An 18,577-nucleotide genomic window follows, 5' to 3' on the forward strand; every position below is an offset into this window, starting at 1 on the left:
ACAGCTGGCTACCCATATAAAAGACCTTTCAACTTATAACTTTCCTAAAACATTAAAAGAATACTTGTTGGCCGAACAATTAACTTACTGAAATTATTTTATTTTAATCATATCGTTATGTACTATGATGACTGTTTTCTCTTCTTTTTTTTGCCATCTATGTGCTTTCTTCTTTTTTTTATGGTGTGTGTCTTAAGACGTTTTGTATGTCTAGTTATTGTGATGCCCTGTACATTCGACACTACTTTCAAAGAACTAGTTGCTAGCTCGAAAACCTTACGGTTATCTAGCCGCTAGGCATTTCCTTCTATGTAATAATATTTAGTTTAAATTGTAATTGAATATTCTACGTGTTAAGTTACTAATTATTCAATAAGTTTGACAAACCCTGTAATGGAAATGTGAATAAAGTGTTGTTGTTGTTTGTTGTTGGCAAACGCACATCGATAAATTATCTAAGACTTTCCCTTCTGGAGCAATTGAAAGAATTAGAGAATTTGTTCCAACGCCTACTCTCCATTGTATATACAACGCTCTCATTCAATCTCAATTCGATTATTGTAATATTGTTTGGGGTAATTGTGGAAAAAAATTGTTTGACAGGCTACAAAAGCTTCAGAACCGTGCTGCTTGTGTTCTAACCATTTCTAGATATGATGCTGATGCCAACCGCTTATTTAGACAACTTAATTGGAAAGATTTGAGCACTCAGTTTCAAATGCAAAAAGCCCTAATGGTTTACAAGTCTTTAAATGATCTTGTTCCAGGATATTTATCCTCTAACTTTGTTGAACGATATGGAACGCACTACTCCCTAAGGGACTCTCTTAACAAACTAACTGTCCCGTTCCCGCGAACTACCTTCATGAAGAACAGCTTCAGTTATAGCGCAGCAGTTCTCTGGAACAGCCTGCCCTGTGATATGAGAAAGGCCAAATCTTTCAGTCAATTTTAAACGACTGGCTTATCTGAATTTCTGATTTTTTTTGTGCTGTGTGCGCAGCATTCATGAAAAACAGGTCTTAGTTAGGTTAGTTGTAGGTAGTCTTGCTTATTGTTTAGGGTAGCTAGGTTTATTTATGAAACTTTTTTATACTCCTGATAGATTTTACCAAGTTTAAATAAAGAATTTTTCTATTCTATTCTCGCCTGAAAATGGGGGGCTAGGAAGCCCTTCCCCCGCCCCCCGCGGTCACAGGAAGCCAAAAAAAGGCGGGCCCATTCTGAATCATCATCGTCATCATCATCTTTATTTACAGACGGTTACAAACATCAGGCATTATCAAAAAATAAATAAATATTTCCATCAATGTAATATAAGGAAAAACACAACGTATCAGCGAAGGCTGAGTTTCAGCATCGCTAATACAAACATGTTACTTACTAAGAAAAGAGAGCTAAATTAAAACCCTTTTTTTCATGAACTCCGTGTCTGAGTTAATTAATAATCGTCGAAAATTAGTTAGAGATGTTGCTTGCCACGGCTGAGAGCAGACTGTTCCAATCGAGTTAAAACATTATTGTATCGCTATTCTTTTACACCTAAAAGTGAGAGAGGGTTCATTATGAATGTTCTTTGTCTTTCTTAACGGCTTTCAGTCGGCAAGCAGTAACCTTTTCATGTTTCGTTCCTCGAAAGTCCAGAGAGAGCTTTCCGTCTTCATCAGTGTAGGGAGCTAGATACTTTTGCAAACGCTCTTCAGTGACAAGGGAAGGATCAAACACGCCATATGTACCCGACCATTGCCACTCGAGAAGCTCCTGAACGGTTTCAAACACAAGCCCCTTGCAGTGGGTGTCAAAACTCCGAATGATTTCAAATCCAGCCGATAAACAATACCGCTCGATCTTCGTCTTTGACTCAAGATGAAACAAACGAAAAATACGCTCTGCGTTTTCGGGATTCAGTAGCACGTAAGCGTTGTAATCAAACAAGGGCAGATAGGACATGTATTGAACTGCTATTTTTCCTCCAACCTTAAGACTGTCAAACATGTTGTTGAAGACTTGTTGCTTGTTAGTCATCCAATGAAGAGCGTGATTACTGAAAATGATGTCGTAGACTTCAGCATCAATTCCTGGGAAGTTTATGGCACTCCCTTCTACAAACGAGAGATTTTCGATTTGACTGTGCGACTCTTTGGCCAGTTGAATTCGCTCCTTGTCAGGATCTACACCAATAATCTTTCCTTCGGGTCCTACCAACTCAGCGAGGTATGCAGACAGTTCTCCTGTGCCACAGCCTAAATCTAAGATGAAGTCTCCATCTTTGGGGCAGACATCTGTTTGGATGAAGTCTTCACCGTCCACTTTTTGCTCGGAAAGCGAGGCTTGCTGGTAACCTTCAGCTTCACTTCGTTGCGTTTCTTTTACTAGCGGACGAAACGTCGTTTAGAGATAAAATGGGTCGATGAAGTTGCACAAAAGTTTGAAAAGCCGGCTTATATTAGAGAGTAAAATCTAGCAGAGCATATGCCACGTGACTAAGTTCTACGTGCTTCATTGTATCCAAATTCTATTTTAGGTGACCTGTTTTTCTCGATCGCGCCCAAAATATCCCCTTCCCCTTCAAACGCCTGCCACGTAGGTTAAGTTTTAGGTGACCCGTTTTTCTCGATCGCGCCCACAATATCCCCTTCCCCTTCGAATGCCTGCCACGTAGGTAAAGTTTTCGAACTAAAAATACAACTTACTTGACCCAGAAAAAGTTACATGATAATTACACACGACGTATTATAAAACCGGAAACTTTTAACGTTTGGGTCAACAGGACAGAAATCTGTCTTTAACCTTAATACACGACTTTGGAATCATGAATATAAACACTCAGTCGTTGTGTACTATTATTGCAGTTTATTATTATGAACTACGTTTCATTTCACCCCTCCCCCCCCCCCCCCCCACCCCCCACCGCATTTCAACGACTTGTCATATTGTACCTAATTTTGTGCCTGTAATTTAGTGTAACTATAGGTAGCTTATGCCTCTTTGGTCATACCGGGCAAATACACTTCCTTATCTCTTAACTACGGATTGCCTTAAGATGAAAATTTCTGTTTTTTGTTATGAAATGACAGACCTGAAAGGCAATGAAAAAAGGAGAGCGTTATATATTTTTTGGCATTTACTCACTGTAAATAGAATAAATGTATACTTATACGCCCAAAATATAATACTACCCTAGACTGAGTCACGTAGAACGCACGTCAACTGATACTGTCATAGCTTAATTTAGCATCGTATTTAGTGCATTTGATCTCTAAAAGATTAGTCAACTCGTAAAGTAGTACAGGGAAGTGCAGCTGATGGTTCAGCAAGTCTCGTAATTAACTAGACAGACTAGGAACAGGTTCATTTCGCATATGACTTTTTGTTCAGGCAAAAAACATTCTCTTCCGGTTTTTTTAAATGTGTCTAGACTTAAAATAAATGAATACTACCGACAAGCCCAAGGTGTAAACCCTCGACTGTGTTGTGGCGACCTGTGCGTTATTGATCTTTAGAGATCAAATGCACAAAAGGTACTAAATTCGATACTAAATTAAGCTATCAGAGTATCAGTTGACGTGCGTTGTACGTGACTCAGTCCGTAGGGTAGTGTTATATTTTGGGCCCATCACAAGTATACATTTATTTTAAGTCTTGCACATTGAGTAAATGCCAAAAAAAATATAATGTTCTCCTTTTTTCATTGCCTTTCAGGTCTGTCATTTCATAACAAAAAAACAGAAATTTGCGTCTTAAGGCAATCCGTAATTAAGGGATTTGGCTTGGAACCAACTGTCAAATGAAATACGTGAGATGGGGGATCTTACTAGCTTTAAACTCGCCATATCTTAGGATATAACTTTTATTATGTTTTTATCTTATTTCTAATACTCATTTCTTGCTGTTATATTGTATTGTTAGTTAATCACTAGTCTTAATTTTTATAAATTGTAATTATCACACGGCATGTCTGAAAACCAGCTTGCTGAGCCATTTACCGTGTTTAAATAAAGTTAATTGATTGATTGAAGTGTATTTGCACGGCATAACCAAAGAGACATGAGCTACCTATAGTTTCACTAAATTACAGGTACAAAGTTAGGCACAATATGACAACGATGAGGGAGGTGTGAAATGAAACGTAGTTCATAATAATAAACTGCAATAATAAACAACGACAAAGTGTTTATATTCATGCCAAAGTCGGGTATTAAGGTTAAAGAAAGCTTTCTCCCATGTGGACCTGGACGCAAAATGTTTCCGATATAATACCTCACGTGTAATTATCAAGTAACTTTTTCTGAGTCAAGTAAGTTGTATTTTTAGTTCGAAAACTTAACCTACGTGGCAGGCGATCGAAGGGGAAGGGGATATTGTGGGCGCGATCGAGAAAAACGGGTCACCTAAAACTTAACCTACGTGGCAGGCGTTTGAAGGGGAAGGGGATATTTTGGGCGCGATCAAGAAAAACGGGTCACCTAAAATAGAATTCGGATACAATGAAGCACGTAGGACTTAGTCACGTGGTATATACTCTGCTAGATTTTACTCACTAATATAAGAAGGGGCTTTTCAAACTTTTGTGCAACTTCATCGACTCTATCTCTAAAAGACGTCTCGTCGACTCGTAAAAGAAATGCAACGGAGTCCTGCTGAAGGTTACCAACAAGCGTCGCTTTCCGAGCAAAAAGTGGACGGTGAAGACTTCATCCAAACAGATGTCTGCCCCAAAGCTGGAGATGTTATCTTGGATTTAGGCTGCGGTACAGGAGAACTGTCTGCATACCTAGCTGAGTTGGTAGGACCCGAAGGAATGGTTACTGGTGTAGATCCTGACAAGGAACGAATTCAACTGGCCAAAGAAGCGCACAGTCAAATTGAGAATCTCTCGTTTGTAGAAGGGAGTGCCATAAACTTCCCAGGAATTGGTTCTAAAGTCTACGACATCATTTTCAGTAATTACGCTCTTCATTGGATGACTAACAAGCAACAAGTCTTCAACAACATGTTTGAAAGTCTTAAGGTTGGTGGAAAAGTAGCAGTTCAATACATGTCCTATCTACCCTTGTTTGATTACAACGCTTACGTGCTACTGAATCCGGAGAACGCAGAGCGTATTTTTCGTTTGTTTCATTTTGAGTCAAAGACGAAGATGGAACGCTATTGTTTATTGGCGGGATTTGATGAAATTATTCGGAGTTTTGATACCCACTGCAAGGGGCTTGCGTTTGAAACCGTTCAAGAGTTTCTCGAATGGCAATGGTCGACTACATGTGGCCTGTTTGATCCTTCCCTTGTCACTGAAGAGCGATTGAAGAAGTATCTAGGTCCCTACACTGATGAAGACGGAAAGCTCTCTCTCGACTTTCGAGGAACGAAACATGAAAAGGTTACTGTTTGCCGACTAACAGCCGTTAAGAAAGACAAAGAACATTTATAAAGAACCCTCTTTTACATAAATTCACAGCGTACGACTGTTATATTTCTTTTTGTTTCACCTAATTCATTCGTAGGTGCGGTGTAAAGCTAATTTTTTTTGAACAAAGGGTCTCACCGCAGCATAGACTCTGACTTTTAGTTGAAAAACACGAACTTTATTCAGTAATACATTGAATGAATGTAAAATTAAAATTAAACAACAAGTTTTTTTCACTACGGAAAGTATGTCTCTTACCGTCTTGGTTAAAACAAATTATGTTTTGAGTTTCTTGGATTATAGGAATACCTAGCCGGTTTGTACTATTAAAAATTTGAGCCAAATGATCTGGTACAATGTGATTTTTCAATGTATACATTATTGTGGCTAATTGCCTTGTCCTTCGTGTCTCAAGATTATCCCACCCAATTTCATCCAGTATCTCAACTGACCGTCTATCGCAACTAGAGAAGGTTATCACCCTGGCAGCTCTGTTTTTCCCACAGCTCCCTCACATTATACTACAATAATTAAAATACGGTAGTACAATGGAGTTAATTTGTACATCGTAGTTAATGTAGGATAAGTTATGAGATTCCTTACACGTCTCAGAACCCCAATCCCTCCAGAAACCTTCTTAGCAATTTTGTCTACATGATCTCTCCGAGTTAATGATTGATCTATTTCAACACCAAGATGTTTGTACGTCTAATGCCTGATAAGGGGTTTGTGATAGACATGAATATTAAGCTGGTGCTGAGGGTATTTTATCCTGCATTGACGTGCCACAATGATATATTTTGTCTTTATCACATTTAGGCTAAGTTTATTCGCTAGCTATGTATGTATTTCATGTAGATTATATGTTGTTCTAGGATGTGCTCATCAGAATGTGCAACAGTTAAACGTGGAAGTATCATCTGCATACATCGACACTTTAGAGTAGAGGTTACAAGATCGAAGACCACGAGCGTTTACCATTTGTATAGAAAACCCGGAAATTCCGGGGAGAATTCAAATGGAACAGTTCATCCCGGTGGAAATTTTCCGAAAGAAAGGTAATACCATTCGAGCTATTTATTACCTTTTTCCCGTTTTTACCGAAACGACCGAAATATTCTGTACCATTTGTTTGGATTACCAGTGCCAGGCTCGAAGTCGAGAGAAAGCGAAAAATTTACCGGTATATTGTAAATGGTAAAACTCAATCCCGTTCATGTTTTCGGTGCCAAAAAAATTACCAGTACCATTTGGCGGAAATGTTTCACGACACCGCAGTTTCCCTACAAATGGTAAGCGCTCCATTAAACAATAAATAGTAGCAGACCTAGAATAGAACCCTATGGTATTCCGTTTTAATGGTGCAGCTATATGACAGTACACCATCAATAAAAGTTTTTTTGTGTTCTTTTTGTAAGGTATGAAGCAACTCCAATTTAGGCTTGCTACGCATACACCATATAGTTTCAGTTTTTCCAACAGAATTCTGCGATCCATGATGTCGAAAGCCTTTTTAAGATCTAAGAATATGACACCAATGAATACGCCTTTATCCATATTTAGAAACCAATCATTAGTAACGACTAATAAAGCGGTCAAAAAGGAATGTAGGGGTCTGAAGCTTGATTGAGAGTCAGAAATTAAACCATATTCTGTGAGATAACCGTAAAGTTACAAAAATTAGTTTTTTCTATCAGCTTAGTAACGACTGGTAATACGGAAATTGGTCTGTAATTTCCAGGAATGCTTTTCTTTTCATTTTTGAATATAGGTGTCACTTTTGCTAATTTCCTGTCCCTTTGGGAAAATTCCAGTTCTAATAGAAAGGTTGAAAAGATTGGTAGGGGATGGATCTATTATTGTTTGCCTCCTGTAACAGCGAAGGAGTACTGAACAAGGGAGTCTGATAGCTGCCTTGAGGAGGGTGGCAGCTGGGAAGCTTGTTTCGGTCCAATTCGGTAAAATGGAAATTTAAAGCATTCCCAATATCATCTGGGGTAGTATAATTTGTGTTGTTATATTCTATCTTTTTAATCGACGTTGAAATCAGATTATTACGCAGTAAATTGTTAACTTCTTTCATGTCTGATTTAGGTTCTTTGAGTTTTCTCCAAAGTAATTTCTATAATATTCTTCTTTGGCAGTTTTAATTTCGTAATAAATTTTATTTCTAATACTTTTGTAGTCAAGCCAGTCCTTTTCAGTATCTTTTTAAGCTGGTCTCTTTCAAAAATAAGTTTGTTTAACTCAGATGTTATTGAGGGTCCACAACAGGTTTGGCCAAGAGCCATAATAGGTCCTATTATGGCTCTTGGTTTGGCGGGATGCGGGATTTGGCTATTTTTTGTGGTGATATTCGGGATGCGAGCTCAAAAAAGGAGCGGGAAGCGGGAGTTTTGATAATGAGCGGGAGTGGGATTTCCTTTTTCTATTGGGTTGGGAGGCGGGAATCGTAAGTTTTATCGTGACTACATTTTGGCACCTTTTAAAACCGACCGTGAGAAAAAAGGACTGTTTTGCAAACTATTGCAGGTCACACCCACCTATTTTTGCGCGGATTTAAGAATGGAGGAAATAAAGAGATTTTAAACAAGAATCGAGGACCAAGCTCGAAAAGGGTGGAAAGGTAAACTTCTGCATGGGGGTTGTTTGCATTTGGTTGTGCTGTTCGATTTCATACCAGGTTTATGTTTCCATATCTGAAAGAGAACATTCTATAAATCTGTGCAACCATTGTGTTCATACATATTTTTCATGACCCGTAGTCAGCGTAGACAATTGGCTTCATCGCCTAATGGAATCTAGCAGTAAAGAAATCGAAGCATCCTTCTACCCGATTCAACTGGCTGTTTCCAAATGGCCGGAACTCAGATCGAAGTAAACCTTCTTTTTTATACTGATACGCTCGGAAAAAAGTAAATAAACAAAAAAGGAAAGCAGAAAATAGAGTTACGGTCGCTAATGGCTAAGTCAAGAACCTTAAACATCTAAGCCTCCTATTTCAAAAAGGTTGGTCTTAAACATTGTACAATGAAAGCAAGAAACGCGTTAAAAAAATAGGGCGGGATCGGGATTCGGACGTAAACCGAGGCGGGATAGCGGGATTAAGAGAGAAAAAAAAAAACAAGCGGGAAGGCGGGATTTGAGAACCCTATTGTGGACCCTCGTTATTCAAGGTGCTTGCCTGGCTCACCCCCTTTCAAGTTCCAAAGGAGCGTGAAGGTTACGGACTGAAAGACAGGATTCTTTCATGTTTGCCAGGCAGAATTTGGATCGTTGTAATTTCCAATAGTTTCCCAAGGGTTTAGTATTCGATCTTCTCTAAACTAAGTTCGGTCAAAATTTCTAAAGTGCCTTGATTCGATAACTCTAGGGTAGCCTTGATGGATTGTAATTTTCGTATAGCATATATGAGGTTATTCCTCTGAAATCACTTTTGAAGAGAACATGAGGAATTTTTCAACACGCCTCGAGAATAGAGATTACCCAGCTAAAACTGTAGAAAAACATCTCTCAGAGGTCATTTTCGCAGACAGAAAGAAAGCACTAGAACAGGGAAACAAAAATGCACATAAGAAAATACTACCCTTTGAAACGCAATGCCACCCTGCGTTGCCCAACCTCAAGAACATACTCATGAGGAAATGGCCCTTATACAGAACCAACGATACCTGAGAAACATCTTTAAGGAGCCTCCCCTCATCTCAGATCGCAAAGGAAAATGCCTAAAAGACAATCTAGTAAGCGCTAAACTATAAAGGTTTTAAGACCAATCTATTTGCGAACTGCAGGAGTCGTGCAGGCCCGTCAACACTCTGCGTATTTACCTCGTACCCAGAATGAGAAAAAAAGGTTTATACACTACACTCGCGAATTGTTTAGGTGAACCACAAAGAAACATAACAGAGTTATACACTGTAAAGAGTGTAATTTTCTTTATGAATGTTCTTTGTCTTTCTTAACGGCTGTCAGTCGGCAAGCAGTAATCTTTTCATGTTTCGTTCCTCGAAAGTCAAGAGAGAGCTCTCCGTCTTCATCAGTGTATGGAGCTAGATACTTTTGCAATCCCTCTTCAGGCCTTGCGGTCACGTCTGCAGTTTGCAGTTCACGTTTGAACCGCAGGAAGGGCTTCCAGCGGTAATTGATTTACGGCAAGGTTTTTGTCACAAAAAATTGTACAGCCTTGCGTTTAAAGGTATGAACTAGCTTTTTACATCCGTTTGCGATGTGTTTCTTGGATTTTTGATCTCCAATCAATGAATTATTGCTGATTTTTGGGTGATTAAACTGATGCACTTTGACTTGATGGAAACAACATGGCAACCCTAAGCAATGAACGCGTAGTTCAAATCGATTTTATATTCCTTTCTGCCGTACTAGCAAAAGAAAGTATTCTGTTCCAATCCAGAGTTAAAATTTTTTTTGTATCTTGTTACGGAATTCATAACTTAACTCAGTCTCTGTTTAGTTCCTATTTTTAACGTATCACTCCGCGAATTTCGTTTTTTTTTTGCTTATTTGGGATTATTTCTTTGAGACTGGGGAGTCCAGGCTTCATAAGCCTCCTTGTTTTTTCTGGGTTCCCTTGCACCCTTACAATTCCTATATGTATTCTTGTATTGCATTATATTTTGCCTAAATAAAAATGAACTGAACTGAACTGAACTGAACGCCTTGCTAAAATTTGAAATCTTCGCAACGCGAAACTGCAAACGCGTAACTGCAAACTGCGGTTTGCGGTTTGCCGTTTGCGGTTTGCGGTTTGCGGTTTGCGGTTTGCCTGATGCTTAAGGTCTCTAATAACAGCCGCACATGTCGCCTTAGCGCAGTCGAGGTTTTACACCTTGGCGCCTTGTCAGTAGTATTCATATATTTTAAGGGCCTCTTCACATGAGCACGGTTGACCAGGCTAGCACGGTTTCCGAGAACTCGCAGGGCCTCAAAATCCTTTGTAAAAATTTCAATGTGTTCATATGAGAGCGCGGGCTAACTCGGTTCCCGAGAGTCTCGGTTTTTCCAACGGGAGATCCCAGTAAATTGGCTAAAAATTTTGCCATATGAACACTTCAGCCCAGTTAAAGGGATGAAAGCAGGAAAGCGTGAAATGAAACGTAGTTCATAGTAATAAAGAGCAATAATAGTACACAACGACAGAGTCCTGTACTACCGAAAGCCGAGGAGGGTCGTCCGACTTCAGACTTCCAACTTCCGACTTCCAACTTTCGTAGGAATGAAAGGCGATGGTAGGCCTACACGACTTTTACCTTATGCTAAAATGCTGCTTGTTCGAATAACTTTTTTTTTCCCTTCTGCCGGGTAGATTATGCTCTGGACGGTTCTGGTTAAGCCGCCTGTTTCACATTGAGAAGTCATGGCGCACATATCAAATTACTGTGGTTTTTGTTTCTGGTCGTCAGGATTTGCCCTCTGATGTGAGAGCATATTCCCTTAATAATAATAATAATAATAATAATAATAATAATAATAATAATAATAATAATAATAATAATAGTAATTATAATAATAATAATTATAATAATAATAATAATAATAATTATAATAATAATAATATAATAATGGAATTTATATAGCGCTTATACATCGCTTTTCTAAGCGCTTTACAATGTAAAAAAGGGCATAAGAATATCATTAATTAATCACAAGCTTACATATAACACTACTGTACATATTGGGAAATTTATAGCATACACATCTTAAAAAGGAAAGAAAACAAAAACAAATATGATGAAACTAAATGTCATATACCTTTTTAAAAAGAGACGTTTTCAACTTAGATTTAAAAAGATTAACAACAGAACAAGTTCGAATTTCAACGGGGAGCTTGTTCCATAGTCGGGGGACAGCAATGGAAAACGCTCGCTGGCCATAAGTTTTCGTGTTAAATTTGGTTCTTCAAGGCGTAAATGATCCCTTAATGACCGCAATGTCCTTGATTGATGGTAAAAAAATGATGGTAAAATTTTAAAATATCTTCACCTCTTTTAAAGAGTAAAGCTTTTTATTACGACCGAGTAAGGACTCTAATTTTCTCCAAAGTGCCCTTTGGATCTGAATAACTATGTGATTGTTTTTAGTCCGTGAATCTGCAATGCTGTATCACGCTTGGTCCAGCTGCTTAGTTTTCTTTGCAGGATGTTAAATTATAACGGATAGTGATTTACAGATCCAAAGTTATAAAAATGAAGTACAGCTTAAAATGAAGCTGCATTAACTGTGGAGAATGCATTGTGACCCAGTAGATTCCAGCTTAGTGTTTTTCTAAAGAAAATGTGAGTCCTTTCACTGGACCGCGTATTTCCTTCCTTATTTGCAGCTTTTTAATAAGCTTAACAGTGTTTGGACTGTTTTGTTATCAGTTGCCTCTTTCTGATCAGGTAAGACCATGGTTTCGGTTCCCCAAGTGAACATCACCAGTTGCCTGATGGGCTTTGTGCTTAGTTGCTCTTACAAGAGCAACTTTAGTTGATCTCTTTTGTGGCTAGAACGGTACAGCTGTTCTTTCTACTGAGCCTTGCCCTCGAGCATTAAAACCCGCATGGCGAATCGGGCGGCAATCGAGCCTGACAGAGGAGTCACGTCGGAAGTTGGAAATAGGAAGTCGGAAATCGGAAGTTGGAAGTCAGAAGTCGGAAGACACTCCTCCGCTTTCGTAGTCCTTACATCAATGAGTTCAAAGTCGGGTATTAAGGTGAAAGACAGATTTCTCCCATTTCCTAGACTTAAATAGTTTCCGATTGTATTTGCTCACGTGTAATTATCACCTAATTTTTTCCGGGTCAAGTAAGTTGTATTTTTAGTTCGAAAGCATAAACTGCGTGGCAGGCGTTCGAAGGGGAATTGAAGGTGGGGAAAGGGCGGGAGTTGGGCGCGAGAGAAACAGGTCACCCAAAATAGAATTAGGATACAGTGAAGCATCGTATGACTTAGTCACGTGGGCTGAGCAACTTTAGTTGATCTCTTTTGTGGCTTGAACGGTACAGCTGTTCTTTCTACTGAGCCTTGCCCTCGAGCATTAACACCCGCATGGCGGATCGGGCGGTAATCGAGCCTGACAGAGGAGTCAAGTCGGAAGTTGGAAATAGGAAGTCGGAAATCGGAAGTTGGAAGTCAGAAGTCGGAAGACCCTCCTCCGCTTTCGTAGTCCTTACATCCATATTTATATTTTTTATTTACAGTCAAAGCAGGTCAAGCGTACCTCCCAAGATTCTATTAATGAATTGATTACAGTGAAACCTCTATTAAGCGGACAGTAGCCGAAGTCCCCAAATTTATTTCCCTTATTTACTTTAAATGAAACCTTTATTAAGCGGACACCTCTATTAAGCGGACGCGGACACCTAAAAAGTACCTGAAATGGTCATTTCTATTGTTGCCAACCTGTATTAAACGGACACTTTGAATTAAATTCCACCACCCAACATGCCAGACAGCGGCATGCTATTTTACCGCCAAGTGTAATGATTCTGTTAGCTTTTCTTTCTTGTCTCCTTGTTTTTTTTTTCTTCGTTAAGGACCAAAAAGCTTCTTTTCAATTAAAGCAAATCATTGCGTTTTTGAACTAAGTGTTCCGTGTGTGTGTTTATTTCATTGCGTGATTGCGACCGAGTTTGATTATAGAATTTAGTACAACCGGTTCAGAGTTGCACTGCATGCAGTTGAAAGTTTGAACGTTAAACATGAATCAGGATCGAAAAAAATAAAAGCAGTTCTTTATCATGCAGACATTTCCAAACGATATTTCTCGGTTTGTCACTTGAAAATCGTGTTTTACTTTTTGCATGAATTAAAGCAAAGGTCAAGGAGTAGTGACGTCACTGGACGGCATTAATGGCCGGTCGATTCAGACGTTACTGAGGGAGTAATAACGACTCGAAGTAATCGGATGAAATTCAGGCTAGGAAACTGAGCTGGTAGAATTAAATTTTGTAACTGCCTCGCGTGTGAATTCACGGCTCATTACGCATGCAATCTGAAACGGATTCAACTTTCGAATGCATGAATGCAGAGATGAATCTCAAATCTGCAACTACCACGAATTCGAGTGGCCAAGGAGTCTCACAGTCAAATCGAGAATCTGTCATTTACAGAGGGGAGCTCTTCAAGCTTTTTCACAATGGATTCAAATTCATACGACATTGTTTTCTGCAATGCTGCTCTCCACTGGATGCCTGAAAAACAACAAGTCTTCAACGGCATGTTTTCAAGTCTCAAAGCTGGAGGGAAAATAGCTGTCAACTACCTGGACCGTCTGCCTCCGTTTGAGTTCAACGCATACATGCTGCTGAACCCAGGGAATGGAGAACGTATTTGCCACGAAATGTACCAATGTGAGTCCAAAACTAAGATCGAACATTATTGTTTATCATCTGGGTTTCAAATTGTCAAGCATTACGAATTTTGCGTCCCGTTTGTTTTTAATTCCATCGACAGTCTTCTGAAATGGCACTGGTCGGTTACGCACGGTGTATTGGATCTTTCACTCGTCACTGAAGAGCGTCTGAAGAAGTATCTTTCTCCTTACGTTGGCGAAACCTTGCCTGGATTTCCGAGGCAAAAAAGAGGAATCTACTGTGTACAGATTGATTGCCGTCAAGCAGGCTGAAAACGCCGGTTAAAAAACATTGGAGTAGAAATATCAGCATAATAGCTTTTCTTTGAATGTGCTGTTAGCTTTTAGTTTAAATGCAATCCTACAGCTACGATATTGTAGACAAAGACGTTCGAACAACTTTACACGCATTAATACTGACGTTGGATTCCGTTTTATGCACTTATCATGGGGCCATCCAGTAGGACTATCCCAGGGACATACGAGAGTAGGGCGCGGAATTTGTTAACTTTTGTTACCAATTTTTGGTTCCCGTTGGGTTATTTGATTACTTTGCACTTTTAGCAGCTGGATCCTTGCGGAAAGACCAGCGCGATTCGTTGTATAATTATTCTTGTTATGATTTAATTTTGTTTGTTTTCACTTTCCTAAAGTAATACTATCACTGTCTTTTTGTTGCCCCTTCTTGGCTATAAACATGTAATCCAATCGCAAAATAAAAAGCATAGTGGAAAAATATTCATTGACTCCTAATTACTGAAATGGCTCTTAGGCCTGTTTCAAACGTCGTGCTACTGCCGTGTAAGCTGGCTCGACTGTAGCTCGACTGCAGCACGACACTAGCACGACTTGGTTTCAGAAGCCGAATTTAATTCAGTCGACTAGAACGGCTGTTGCTGAAAACAAAACAATAATAAAGAAACGGTTCAGCAAACTTTCAAATGTATTCTAATGAATTTGTAATTTATGAATTGAGTTCGGCACGGCAGTAGCACGGCGTTTGAAACGGGCCTTAGTTGTTGAATGATTAGGACATCTCACCAGTATTGCCCTCTCCCATTTCATTCGATTCATTACCAACTTCATCACGTGCAGTGGACAAATGCACTTTATTCACTAATATATTCTATCATCCCTCTAAGAAAGAGGTATTATTATTTTATTATTATTATTATTATTATTATTATTATTATTATTATTATTATTATTATTATTATTACCATCATGATCATCATTATTATTCAGGATCATGCTGCCTACATAATAGACTTTATTGGGGGCGCTCAGGCGGGTTAAGGGTGCGAGCGCGAATCGCGAAACCTTCAAGACAAAGGAAAATGTAAAATTGTTAATTTTTTATTTCGAGTATTTTTTTTTTCTCTTTGTTTCAATTTGGTTGGCATACATTACCATACCCCAAAACAATAGAAAAATATAAATATACCGACTGAGATATATAACAACATAAATAAAAGGTGCGCTTCAGTGGAAATCAATGACAGGTTATAATTTCTCTCCTCCAAACGTTCATCAGGCGAACACTAGTTTCTGTTGGCTGATAATTCGTCCCATATGATGTGTGATGATGTTTGATCAAAGCGTGATGCAAGTTGTTAAAATCAATTCGATCCTGTTAAATTTGCCGCATCTTTCAACCCCCCAAATTGATCGAGCTCTTTTTGTCCGCCCATATCTGCCATTCCAAGGTGATTTTGTTCGCAAGACCTCAGATCACACACAAGAGATTCCGTTTCAGTTAAGTTAGTGAGAGCAAACAGCATATCCTTGTAGTTTCATTCTGCTGCTCGTCTCACGATTTTGCCGCTGGAGGTACAGGCGAGGACACTGGCCGAATTCACTAACCTTCTGGCGTAATTTGGGTAAGCCAAAAAACACTTTGAAGAGTCGTAAACAATGTTGACGCATATTAAAACATCTTTTGTCAATTCTCGTTTGAGACTGTTGATAAAAATAGAAAAATTGTGGGTAGAGATGTGTCGGATTTCCGGGCCCAGCGGTTGGAAGGCCGATTAACGCTAACCCGGGGGCAAGTTTTAATTTGGGCTTCATTGTCTTTTGTTTAAAAGCTTTTTCTCGAACACGTGCCTCTCTTTTTTTAGAGCATCCAATCATGAATTTTATAGAGAAAACGAATTAGACTGAATTTTCTTTTTAATTAAACTTTCTTATCTGAATTTAAATCTCGCAAAATAAACCCTAGCTCGGTTATCTTTTCTACACCACACGGTAAAGAGCACTTCGTAAAAGGTACTGCTCACTATAGCTTTTCCATGAATGGTCACACTTTAGGGCCAGTCTACAGAATCAAAAGTTAGAACCTCATATTGTACGGCATATTAAACGTACTGCTCAGTAGCTTTCATTTGAGTGGTTGCACACCATAGGAGATTTCATTCAGACTTAAAACATGTTACCGCATGATAAACATCATCACAGGAACGTTTTACTCCGCATTGCTTTCATTTGACAGGGGCATCCAACGAGAATATAGTTCAAAACCACTTAAACATAGCATTGTTGAACGTATTTTAGTATTTAAACGGTAGATACAGGCATACTTTCATCCCCTAAAATTTTTTCGTCTTTTTGGAAAATTTCAGCCAGAAATAAGGCTTCCGAAAATTCTAGATGACCTTTTAGGGTAAAAATCCGTTAAAAATGGGAAATTATACCATTTTTGGGGTGTTCGAAAATCCTAGGAGAGGCTGGTAAGCAAGAAATTTAACAACAAATGTCCCGAAAATTCTAGTACGATCTCAAATCGTCTTCCTAACAGATATTTTCCAAAAATTGTCGTTGGGTGCCCCTGATTTTATTGGTGGTCACACCGTAGCCTCTGCCTTGGGGGATTTTAACCTTAAAACAGATTCTTAAATAGCCATTCATTTCGCCTTTCTTTGTTTGTGTAAAATTGTCGTTTTAATAACATTCCCCAGAAGCTTTGAACTTGGCGCGATTGGCACTCTATGAGGGTTTTTTTACTAGTGATTTGTAAATAGATATTCGATATTTAGAATAACCTTTACGGCAAACATGAGATTCAAGGCGATAATTTGTTAAATTAGGAAATAAGCGGATAATATTAACCTCATTCTTCAAATTCTTATGGATAAAACAGGCTTGGAGCTACTTACTTTTGTGTAAATATATTATGAACAGTAAACAACAACTAAAAGGAAAACTTGGTCAAGTGGCACATATTGACGTTTGGCTTTGCTGTAACAGTGGTTCTAAATCTCTTATTTTTCAAAAGTCGAGGACGTGATCTGTCTCGGCCATTTTTTGTCGACCCAAAAAATGGCAAGGCCATGCATCTTTAAAAGAAGAAACAAACAAAAAAAAAATACAATACAATAACATACGAAAAAACTTTATTTTGAGAGAGGAGTACGTGATGACCCTTATGGCCCCTTTATTAAAATATTTAAAAAGGCCAATATGAAAATAAAACATTATAAAAGGTGCGCTTGAAATCAATTTTATAATTTAATGATTTGAATACAGAATGTATGCAAGATACAGCTATAAAATTAAGATAACTGAAATAAAGATACATATAAAGGGCGTATAATTCTGTTGTGAAGTGAAATTCAAATAGCTTAATTTCATTGCTTTCATTTTTTTCGCACATAGGATTTATATGCAGAAACATTTACCGAGTTAACCAGGAGATCAAAACAGGCCATTTGAATGGTCACTTCTTAGCGTAATATTTTGTCGATAAGAATCACGCTTATGAGAATATTGTGAAACCAGCATGATGAGACCACAGTCTACCCATCTGCGCTTTGTCCTCCTCCTCTTTCTTCTTCTTCTTTAGAGTTTAGATTTTTGACTTTTAATTTATTTAAATTACTCTTTCTGTTTAACTTTCTTTGTTATTAAAATGGCGGTCAAAAGTGTTGAGAAACTACACGACTGATATTACTAACCTCCTAAAGACCCGTACAAAGTTACGTGATATACACGTCAGGTATTATTGTGGAAAACTTTTTACGTCCAGGACTTGGGGAAAATCTGTCTTCAACCTCAATACCCGACTTTGGAGACATGTTAGCCCACGTGACTAAGTCATACGATGCTTCATTGTATCCGAATTCTATTTTGGGTGACCCGTTTCTCTCGCGCCCAACTCCCGCCCTTTCCCCGCCTTCAATTCCTCTTCGAACGCCTCCCACGGAGTTTATGTTTTCGAACTAAAAATAAAAGTTACTTGACCCGGAAAAAAATTAGGTGATAATTACACGTGAGGTAATGTAATCGGAAATTATTTACGTCTATATAGGAAATGGGAGAAATCTGTCTTTAACCGTAATACCCGACTTTGGACTCATTGATGTAAGGACTACGAAAGCGGAGGAGGGTCTTCCGACTTCTGACTTCCAACTTCCGATTTCCGACTTCCTATTTCCAACTTCCGACTTGACTCCTCTGTCAGGTTCGATTGCCGCCCGATCCGCCATGCGGGTATTAATGCTCGAGGGCAAGGCTCAGTAGAAAGAACAGCTGTACCGTTCTAGCCACAAAAGAAATCAACTTAAGTTGCTCTTGTAAAAGCAACTAAGCACAAAGCCAATCAGGCAACTGATGAGGTTCGCTTGGGGAACCGAAGCCATGGTCTTACCTGATCAAAAAGTGGCAACTAATAACAAACAGTCCAAACACTGTTAAGCTTATTAAAAAGCTATAAGTAAGGAAGGAAATACGCGGTCTAGTCAAAATTGAAAGACTCGCATTTTCTTTAGAAAAGCATTAAGCTGGAATTTACTGAGTCACAATGCATTCTCCATAGTTGATGCAAC

At 38.7% G+C, this 18,577-nt stretch overlaps 2 protein-coding genes across 2 annotated transcripts; one reads left to right on the plus strand and one right to left on the minus strand.

The window, feature by feature from the left end:
• Positions 1 to 1,550: 1,550 nt before the first annotated feature.
• LOC140950725 (juvenile hormone acid O-methyltransferase-like) lies at positions 1,551 to 3,833 on the minus strand. Its single transcript, XM_073399964.1, has 2 exons — positions 3,782 to 3,833; positions 1,551 to 2,372 (listed from the first exon to the last, which is right to left on the minus strand). Exons 1-2 carry the CDS (start codon positions 3,831 to 3,833, stop codon positions 1,564 to 1,566), a joined length of 861 nt encoding a protein of 286 aa, XP_073256065.1. The 3' UTR covers positions 1,551 to 1,563.
• A 748-nt stretch (positions 3,834 to 4,581) lies between these two features.
• On the plus strand, positions 4,582 to 5,483 carry LOC140951029 (demethylmenaquinone methyltransferase-like). The gene has a single exon (XM_073400252.1). It carries the CDS (start codon positions 4,625 to 4,627, stop codon positions 5,426 to 5,428), a length of 804 nt encoding a protein of 267 aa, XP_073256353.1. The 5' UTR covers positions 4,582 to 4,624; the 3' UTR covers positions 5,429 to 5,483.
• Positions 5,484 to 18,577: the final 13,094 nt, after the last annotated feature.

Source organism: Porites lutea, chromosome 10 (assembly GCF_958299795.1).
Source record: "Porites lutea chromosome 10, jaPorLute2.1, whole genome shotgun sequence".
Classification (NCBI taxonomy): domain Eukaryota; kingdom Metazoa; phylum Cnidaria; class Anthozoa; order Scleractinia; family Poritidae; genus Porites; species Porites lutea.